General features: G+C 34.5%; 2 protein-coding genes across 2 annotated transcripts; one reads left to right on the top strand and one right to left on the bottom strand.

Moving 5' to 3' along the window:
* Positions 1–5,798: 5,798 nt before the first annotated feature.
* LOC109794236 (uncharacterized) lies at positions 5,799–6,939 on the top strand. Its single transcript, XM_020353706.3, has one exon. It carries the CDS (start codon positions 5,849–5,851, stop codon positions 6,767–6,769), a length of 921 nt encoding a protein of 306 aa, XP_020209295.2. The 5' UTR covers positions 5,799–5,848; the 3' UTR covers positions 6,770–6,939.
* Positions 6,940–7,472: 533 nt separating this feature from the next.
* On the bottom strand, positions 7,473–9,617 carry LOC109795444 (B-cell receptor-associated protein 31-like protein). The gene is made up of 2 exons (XM_020354949.3): positions 8,371–9,617; positions 7,473–7,935 (listed from the first exon to the last, which is right to left on the bottom strand). Exons 1-2 carry the CDS (start codon positions 8,651–8,653, stop codon positions 7,772–7,774), a joined length of 447 nt encoding a protein of 148 aa, XP_020210538.1. The 5' UTR covers positions 8,654–9,617; the 3' UTR covers positions 7,473–7,771.
* Between the last annotated feature and the right edge of the window lie 283 nt (positions 9,618–9,900).

Raw genomic sequence — 9,900 nt, forward strand, 5'->3', positions numbered from 1 at the left:
AATATAATCAACCATCTCCAATAATAAAATTTGAGTCCACATTTAAACGGGTAATCCGCGGGCTCGCGGATTAAACCGCAAAATCCGCGGACTAAACGGGTCGGGCCTAGAAAGTCCGTATGATTATACGGATTAAAAAAAATGGGTCCGTTATCCGTGAAGTCCGCGGACTTACGGACCGGTCCGCGGACTCAAGTCCATATACCCACCCCTAACTGTGACACCGTTGTATTTGGTGCAATAGATCTAGAAACTTAAATAATGATTTTTTTATTAAAATACTATTTTAGTTATATAGTTTCACATATTTATATTTTAATTCTCATAGTTTAATATATATATATATATATATATATATATATTTTAAAATTTTCATACATATATTTTTTTTTAATTTTTTAATCCCTATCTTTAAATTTATCTTGTAATATTATTCTTTTGTATTAATATGATAAAAATATTTAATTTTGTAAGAATAAAAAAGATATTTTAATAATAAATATAAAGTAATGGTCTAAAGAGATACATGATACCAAAAGATCAAATTTAATTTTAAGAAAATATTAAATACATAAAATTAAATTAATATTTGAATGCAAAAATGGTAATTGCCCATAATAAAAAAACATGTGGTCTGTGTAACTGAAATATCCAAAAAGTCAACGTCCACCGCCCTAGACCACGCAAGAAAAATGCCCGTTGTGGCTTGCTTTTCTAAGTTACCTTCACATAAACCTATCTATATATAGGTATCAAAATCCTACTCTTCACATCACTTCCTCAACATGGGTCTACCAGCAAAATCTTTAGCTCTTGTCATGTTGTTGGTGCTGTTACTGATCAAAATAGAGGGAAATTCAACCCCACAAGAAGTGCACGAAAATGGCCTTAGTGCCTCACCATCGTTGATGAAAAAAGACGAGAACCGAATCCTTCGATGTGCGGGCAGACCATGGATATGTAACGGAGGAGAGTCACAACATGAGCCAGGGTCACTATCACAAGGCTATCTTTCCATGCTTAAGGAGAAAAAGTCACTGCAATCTGGACCATTGTCATTATCACCAGGATATCCTCCTAGACTTCAAGAAAAAAAGTCACTTCAATCTAGGATATTGTCAGCATCACCAGGATATCCTCCCGTGCTTCAAGAGAAAAAGTCACTTCAATCTAGAACATTGTCAGCATCTAGGACTTTGTCAGCATCACCAGGATATCCTCCCGTGCTTCAAGATAAAAAGTCACTGCAATCTAGGACGTTATCAGCATCACCAGGATATCCTCCCGTGCTTCAAGAGAAAAAGTCACTGCAATCTAGGACGTTATCAGCATCACCAGGATATCCTCCCGTGCTTCAAGAGAAAAAGTCATTTCAATCTAGAACATTGTCAGTATCACCAGGATATCCTCCCGTGCTTCAAGAGAAAAAGTCACTTCAATCTAGAACATTGTCAGCATCTAGGACATTGTCAGCATCACCAGGATATCCTCCCGTGCTTCAAGATAAAAAGTCACTGCAATCTAGGACGTTATCAGCATCACCAGGATATCCTCCCGTGCTTCAAGAAAAAAAGTCATTTCAATCTAGAACATTGTCAGTATCACCAGGATATCCTCCCGTGCTTCAAGAGAAAAATTCATCACAACATGGACCGCTGTCACCGTCAGCATGGTACCCTCCCATCCCTCAAGAGAAAAAGTGACCACAGCCTCTCGACAATAAACCTCACTATCCCTGACTGCCACCTGCAATGGATTAAGAAATAATAGTTTGTGGATGGATGAGGGGTCTCATGATTACCTATCCCGGGTTTGAAGTTTGTGTCTTTGTTATAAGTATTGATGTTTTTTGTGCACCTGTTTGTTTCTGTTTCAAGATGTCGGTATGAATTATATGATGTTGTGTTGGGTTTGATGCTTTTTATGTTAGTAGAAAATCATGTCAATGTTACATTTAGTAAATGTGAGAAAGCACATTACCCAGTAACATCCTGGTTATTGTTGGCAGATAATGGTTGAATTAGTAGTATTATTAGCTTAAGACGTTTTAAAGTACTTTAATCGATCACTTATATTTCTTATATAAATTTACAAATTCTTACATATGATATCCTCTACGGAGTCATAAAGAAGTGAAATGGCTAGAACTAGAAGACACGCTATTGTTAATCAGTCATTGGGCCGCCATAAAGAAATAACAGAGTTTGGCTTGCACGAGCATGGAGCAAGAAAAGGTCCAAGCTTACAATCTCAATGTAAAATAGAAGCACTGCTGATTTTACATCTGGTTGTGGTGGATGTTTCTGAATTTGTTAGACCAGTATGAGTTTTCTCAATTTTAAAAGGAAGATTAAACATAAAAGACAACATTATGCTGAAAGAAAATATTCACATTCCAATTTCTTATGCTTTCCTAATTCATGAATCATGATGCTGTGCACATCTTCAAATTTGAAAATCTCTTTACAATCAGTATTTTTTACATAAAAGTAAAATAAATAACTTATATGAACAACAGACACAATTAGAACAATTATATACGTATATTCAGCTGAATTCAATTATGAGCATTGCACATTCATACAAGGGCATGCATCATCTTCAAGCTTTAAGAAAGTTCATGACCTCCTTTTAGGACATTTGTTATGTGCAAACTCTGTCTCAGATTTCATTCACTTGACCTTTGGCTTCTCAGTTTCTGCAGCCACGTTTCTCCTTGAGGATTCATTACTGTGAGTTTGTGACTTCTTTTCTTCGCTGTTTCCAAGCTCTTCCTCAGTAAATTAATATCTCTAATATAATAACGTTGTCTGTCGATAATGAATCCTAGGAATAGAGAGAATCCTGCCAATAATTACCATTTTGTAGGATATAAATTCATGTGATCTTCATATAATATATCATAAGAAGTGCTAAAGAGAAATCTATATTCATCGATACTTGCTAGAATTTAATCGGTGCCCATGAATTGTCTAAGCTAAAGATACACCAAGTTTATCACGTCTTCAAAATCATAAATATAGCCTCTTCAAACAATTAATATTTTATTGGTGGGCACAAAGGAGTCTCTCTGGACCAAATTCGCTTAAGCGAATTCATTGGAGCTAAGGCGAATATGTGGCAGCTTGGTTGTCTTGTTTTGAAAGTCAGATCATGTAAAAGGTTAAAGAGAGAAAATCCACTCTCTCTCTAGACCCTTTGATCAATTTGAACACATTTTCTCACTCCACCAAATGAAGATCATCCAATTTGAAGGCTTTAAAGGCGATTCTGACAATTAGGGAATGAAGTAACGAAATTTCTACTAAACTCTTCTTCTACTTCTTCATTTTGTGAGTTGGGTTTCAGGAAAAAAAGTGGTTGACCTTTTTTTTTTTTTTTGATCGGATGTAGCTTATGTTACATCATATGGCTCTTATCATATATATATATATACATGAGGGGATTATAATTACACCGGTGTAATTTTTATCAAGTATTACACTACTTAATAACTTTATATTAAATGTGAATTTTGTAAATTTAACTGTTGGATTGAAAGTTCATATAACTTTATATGTGTATATTAAATTTTGTTAAAATTAAACAATAACTTGAAGGTAATTAAAATGTTCATATTTTAGTATATTTTGAAATGAATATATTACGATAATTTTATTTTATAAGAATGAAGTATCAAATCTCTTGGATTAATATAAAATTTTGTATAAATAATTTAAAAGTAAAGAACTTTCAATCTAACAATTGAATTTTTAAAATTTACATTTAATATAGAATTATTAAGGGGTGTAATACTTAGTAAAAATTACACCGGTGTTATTATAACCCTCTTCTATATATATATATATGATGATCACTTTTGCATCTTATTAATTTATGTATGTTTTAATGCTTTTATGTATTGAAAGCTCGTAATATAAATTTAGATTTAGAATTAGATCGAAAAACGTTATATAAATTAATATTTGAAATGAATCACCTAATGATGCAAATTGTTAAAAATAGATCTTAAATATCATCAATATAAATTTTTTTTGTTAATGCAAGTTTCTTTTTTTTGAATATAGAAAGAATTAGATTTTGAAGAAATCTTAAATTTCTTTATTAAGAAATAGATATTGAGGGAATAAATCCTAAATAAGAAAGTAAACGAGTGATTAATGTATGTAAGATTTAAAGGTTATTAAAGAGTATAATATTCAATTCCAAACATTTCATATATGAATTTCTGGTAGACACTTATTTGCATGTTTATTACAAATAAGGAATTTTATGAATTTGATCTCCTAGTACAATGCACTAAACAATAAACAATTATGAATATTATATATATATATATATATATATATATATATATATATATAATATTACTCGTTTCTCTAAATTAACTAAAAATCAATCATTCCATTATCCAAGTCTACCCAAAAACAAATCTTATTCCTTTTTATTCGACATGTTGATTCTAACATACTTGACACAAGATCAATTACAAATTTCACCATCAAAATGAATTATTTCAATCTTTAAGAAATGTTATAAAAAAATATTTAAAATATTTTAGTATTTTTAATTTATATTTGACGATTCTTTTTAACAAGGGATGGCAACGGGACGAGCGGGTACGAGTTTCATGATACCCGTCCCCGTCCCCACGAGTCAAACTCATCCCCGTCTCCGTATCCGTATTCATCGGGTATGTCATTTTCATCCTCATCCCCGTCCCCGTCGGGTATTAGGTATACCCGTACCCGTACCTGTTAATTTTTTTATTTTTTATTTTTTATAAAAAGATATTTTTAAATTATTTTTTTATTATATTATAATTATAATTAGATTATTTCTCTATCTCATATTATAATAAATAATCACACATAAAAAATATTAAAATTATTTAATATAATTAAATTGAAAGTGAGTATTCAATTAAAAATAAGAACGGAGACGAGTACGGGTACGGGTACAGAGCGAGTAAGTACATACCCGTACCTATACCCTACCCGATTTAATATATCGGGTTTTACCCGTACCCATACTCGTACCTGATCAAACCAGATATTCCCTGTCAAAATTGGGATGAGTTCAAGTATTACTCGCATGTAGAGGTATATTTGCCCATCCCTGTAATCTTAACTCAGTGTTTTCATTTCTATTTAAGAAACGTGTAATAATTTCATATAATTTTCTTTGCAAGATGTGTTATGATGAAAACTACAAAAGTTGCGTAAAAAATTATTGGTTTTAAAATGACGGTTTAATTAAAGCGCCACTATTTACTGTATATTATGGCATTTAGAAAACCGCCGTTTCGATATGGCATATTTGGGATGCTTGCGTTAGGGAGTGGAACATCACGAGCAAAACAAGGTGATACAATGGGCTACCGACGAGGCTGCGTAAGCTTGAAGCATTGAGGCTCGTAAATCATGGACCAGTTTCCTGGGCAGTTACCATATCTTTTTAAAAGATAGTTCGATTTTTATGTGAACTCACTTCCCTTCAACGTGACAGTTCAGGGTTTTGGATCCATCATCAATAGCAAGTCACCAAGTATATCATGTCTTGCCCAAATCACGCACGTACGCTATTGCGCTACCTTATTTTGAGGATCGATCACCACAAAAGTTTTAAAACTCGTCATGCAAAAGTACAGAAAGATGACAAAACATTGCTTGTGGTGCATATGCATGTAACTGAAATATACATACAAACAACATCCACAGCCCAAAACAGAAGATCATGCAAGAAAAAATGCTCCTTTGGCTTGTAAGAAAAGCAAGTTAAGTTACTTTCACATAAACCTATCTATATATAGGTATCAAAATCCCATTCTTCACGTCACTTCCTAAACATGGGTCTACTAGCACAATCTTTAGCTCTTGTCATGTTGTTGGTGCTGTTTCTGATCAAAATAGAGGCAAATTCAACCCCACAAGAAGTGCACGAAAATGGCACTAGTGCCTCACCGTGGTTGGTGAAGAAAGATGAGAACCAAATCATTGGATGTGCTGGAAGACCATTTATATGCAACAGAGGAGAGTTTCCACCAAGGTCTCTATGCTGTCGAAACCGTTGTGTGGATGTGACTTCAGACAGACAAAACTGTGGTTTATGTGGGATTAGGTGCTTGTTTAATAGGCAATGCTGCAACCGTTTGTGCGTAAACACAAATTTTAACATTTTCAACTGTGGTGGGTGTGGAAGAGCGTGCCCCTTTGGGAGGTTATGCATATTTGGAGTGTGTACCTTTCAGCAACCTCAGCCAATATCACCACCCTACCCTCCAAGTTCACCACAAATGCCAGTATCACCAATATTGTTCCCTCCAAAGTCACCACAACCTGAGCCAGTGTCAGCACCACCACTATACCCTCCAAAGTCACCACAACCTCAGCCAGTCTCACCATCACCCCTATACCCTCCAAAGTCACCACAACCTGAGCCAGTCTCACCATCACCCCTATACCCTCCAAAGTCACCACAACCTCAGCCAGTCTCACCATCACCCCTATACCTTCCAAAGTCACCACAACCTCAGCCAGTCTCACCATCACCCCTATACCCTCCAAAGTCACCACAACCTCGGCCAGTCTCACCATCACCCTTATACCCTCCAAAGTCACCACAACCTGAGCCAGTCTCACCATCACCCCCATACCCTCCAAAGTCACCACAACCTGAGCCAGTGTCAATATCACCAATGTACCCTCCAAAGTCACAACCTAATAAGCCAATGTCAGCATCACCTCTTTTGCCTCCGGTGCCTCAATAGAAAAAGTCACCACAGCCACCGGGGAACCAACCTCACTATCCCGGACTGCAACCTTCAATGGATTAGGTATTAATAGTTGTGGATGGGGTCTCAATGTTACTTCTCCCGGGATAGAAGTTTGTGTCTGTTGTAATAATTTTATAAAATAAGAATTGAGGTTTTTATGTGCATCTGTTTCTTTGTTTCAAATCGAAGAACATGTTGCTATGAATTATATATGATGTTGTGTGTTGGTTTTGATGCTTTCTATGTTGGTAGAAAAGCATGTCAATGTTACATATAGGTAATGTGAGAAACAACATTACCTAGTAACATCCTGGTTATTGTTTCCCGATAATGGTTGAATTAGCAGTATCAGTAGCTTAAGACGTTTTAAAGTACTTCAATCGATAATTTATATTTCTTGTATAAATTTACAAATCCTTGCGTACGATATCCTCTATGAGGTCATATAAAGAAGTGAAATGGCTAAAACTAGATGAAACGCAATTGTTAATCAGTTGTTGGGCCGCCATAAAGCAAAATCAGAGTTTGGCTTGCTCAATTATGGAGCAAGAAAAGGTCCAAAGCTTATAATCTGAATGTAAAATAGAAACACTGCTGATTTTACATCTGGTTGTGGTGGATGTTTCTGAATTTGTTAGACCAGTATGAGTTTTCTCAATTTTAAAAGGAAGATTGAACATAAAAGACAACATTATGCTGATAGAAAATATTCACATTCCAATTTCTTATGCTTTCGTAATTCATGAATCATGATGCTGTGCACATCTTCAAATTTGAAACTTTCTTTACATTCAGTATTTTTTACATAAAAATGAAATAAATAACTTATATGAACTACAGACACAATCAGAACAATTATATACGTATATTCAGTTCAATTCAATTATGAGCATGGCACATTCTTACAAGGACATGCTTCATCATTTACAAGCTTTAAGACATTGATGGCCTCCTTTTAGGACATTTGTTATGTGCGAACTTCGTCTCACATTTCATTCACTTGACTTTTGGCTTCCCAGTTTCTGCTGCCACTCTTCTCCTTGAGGATTCATTACCGTGACTTCTTTTCTTCGCTGTTTCCAAGTTCTTCCTCAGTAAATTAATCTCTCTAATATAATAATGTTGTCTGTCGATAACCAATCCAAGGAATAGAGAGAATCCTGCCCAACAATTACCATTTTGTAGGATTTAAAATTCATATGTTCCGCATATAATATATCAGAAGTGCTAAAGAGAAATGTATATTCATCGATACTTGCTAGAATTCATTGGGTGCCCATGAATTGTCCAAGCATGAGTAATAACAAAGAAAAGCTAAAGATAAATTAAGTTAGCACGTCTTCAAACAATCAATATTTTGTTGGTGGAATATCTCAATTCTGGTTGCCACGAGTCAAGCCTAGAACAACATTTTTATGTAAACTTCCAAGTAAAAAAAATTATGACTTCAACCTTAATGTCACCTTTCAGAGAAGATATGAAACTAAATAGATGCTAACATATATACATGCCGGGTAATGTCGCTTGAGTAACTACTATTTTTAGTGTGACAGAAAAGTCGTAATACGGATATTGTAAGCAAATACGGGTATTACCCAAGAGAGATGCTTCCAAGAGACGATGTGCCATCAGAACCTCATCAGTTGGATTAACAATACCAGCATCTTTTGAACGCTTTTGGATTTTGGTAATAGTATACATGGTGGAGCCGAAGACCACGAGCATAGTTGCTGCTACAGTTTTTGTGACTAAGGGTCCCCTACCCTGCTTCAAAAGGTCCAGCCCCTTGACCACCAGTTTTCGTATTGGATTTGCAAAAGATAGTATTAAGATGAATGCTACTTGGATCATCAAAAGTGTGAATAAAAGTTGTATCATCTTTGTAGAACTGCTTGAATGTTGATTTATGTGGTGGAGGTAAGATGAGAGCCTGGATCAAAAATGAATTCTTTATTTTTACCTTGAGTACCATGTGTTTATAAGCTGTTCTTGGAGACTTGTGAGGTTAAGCAAAGAATTATGCCATGCTTTCCTTTCCAAGATCGCATGAGGCAGAGAATAACTTTTAGCAAGAGGAATCAATGGCAACATATCTGATGAGAATAAAAGTGAATATGGCTTGCAAGTTCAAGTGATCTCTACCTTCCCAATTCAATTACCTGCCTCTGCATTCTTCAGAATATATAGCCTTGCCTCGATTATCCAAAGACTTTTAACCCTGAATTTTTTGCACATTTAACCGAGCATAGGCTATTCGCAAGTGTACTATATGTAATATATATTAACACCTTTCTGCAAAATCTGATAAAGCTCTTGAAAATAAGAATATTAACAGAAATGAATATATGTATAGCAGGTGAAGGCTTCAGCAAACTGAAGATTTGTTTAGAACTCTTTAATAAAATGGCTTGTTAAAAGTTGATATGATTTAACTCGAGTTGGTATACAAGTAGATAAAATGTTCTCGTGATGCTGGAATAGTAAAGACTAGAAATTTCATTAATGGTTTCATTCTTACTTTTCATTCATTTTAATCTCACCACCGCATATTCATTAGAGAGGAATCTTGCCGCATTTCAAAATTATGGGAACACAAAATCATTAATTTATCGAGAACTTTAAAAAGAATAAACCATCTAATAATACTTATTTGTTTTACTTTTTAGCAAGTGTTCTCGCTATTATTTATTTATTTATTCCTTGCCTAGTACGTTTATTAATAAAATTCTTGTTCGATTAGTGAACGTAGGAAAAAGTATCGAAACCATTATAAACATTATCATGGATATCAATTTTACCTCATACCTCATGTATCGAATCCCAAATTTTTAGTGCTTGACCAATACATAGTCACAACACAAAACAGGACCCTGGAATGAGTCATTATTAGTCCATTTATGTTCCGAAAACATGCAACTGATTATTAGCGAAGCTAAAATTGGATGTTAGCTTTTGCTAAACCCAACTATATAAGTTTACACAGAGTAATATGGATTCCATCTTGGTACGGGAATCTCGGTTTGATCATATACATTCCTATCAGTGACTGCATAGAATATCAGCAATGCATTGGTTAGATTTGTGCTATATTTTTTAAAGCTTTACCCATTAAGTAAGAACTCTCG

This window comes from Cajanus cajan, chromosome 9 (assembly GCF_000230855.2).
Source record: "Cajanus cajan strain Asha chromosome 9, NIPB_CcT2T_4, whole genome shotgun sequence".
Classification (NCBI taxonomy): domain Eukaryota; kingdom Viridiplantae; phylum Streptophyta; class Magnoliopsida; order Fabales; family Fabaceae; genus Cajanus; species Cajanus cajan.

Coding starts and splice junctions, on each gene's coding strand:
- LOC109794236 (XM_020353706.3), top strand. CDS start 5,849: ATGGGTCTACTAGCACAATCTTTAGCTCTTGTCATGTTGTTGGTGCTG.
- LOC109795444 (XM_020354949.3), bottom strand. CDS start 8,653: ATGATACAACTTTTATTCACACTTTTGATGATCCAAGTAGCATTCATC. Junction 7,936..8,370: donor CTTGGAAGCATCTCTCTTGG/GTAATACCCGTA, acceptor ATTGTTGGGCAG/GATTCTCTCTATTCCTTGGA.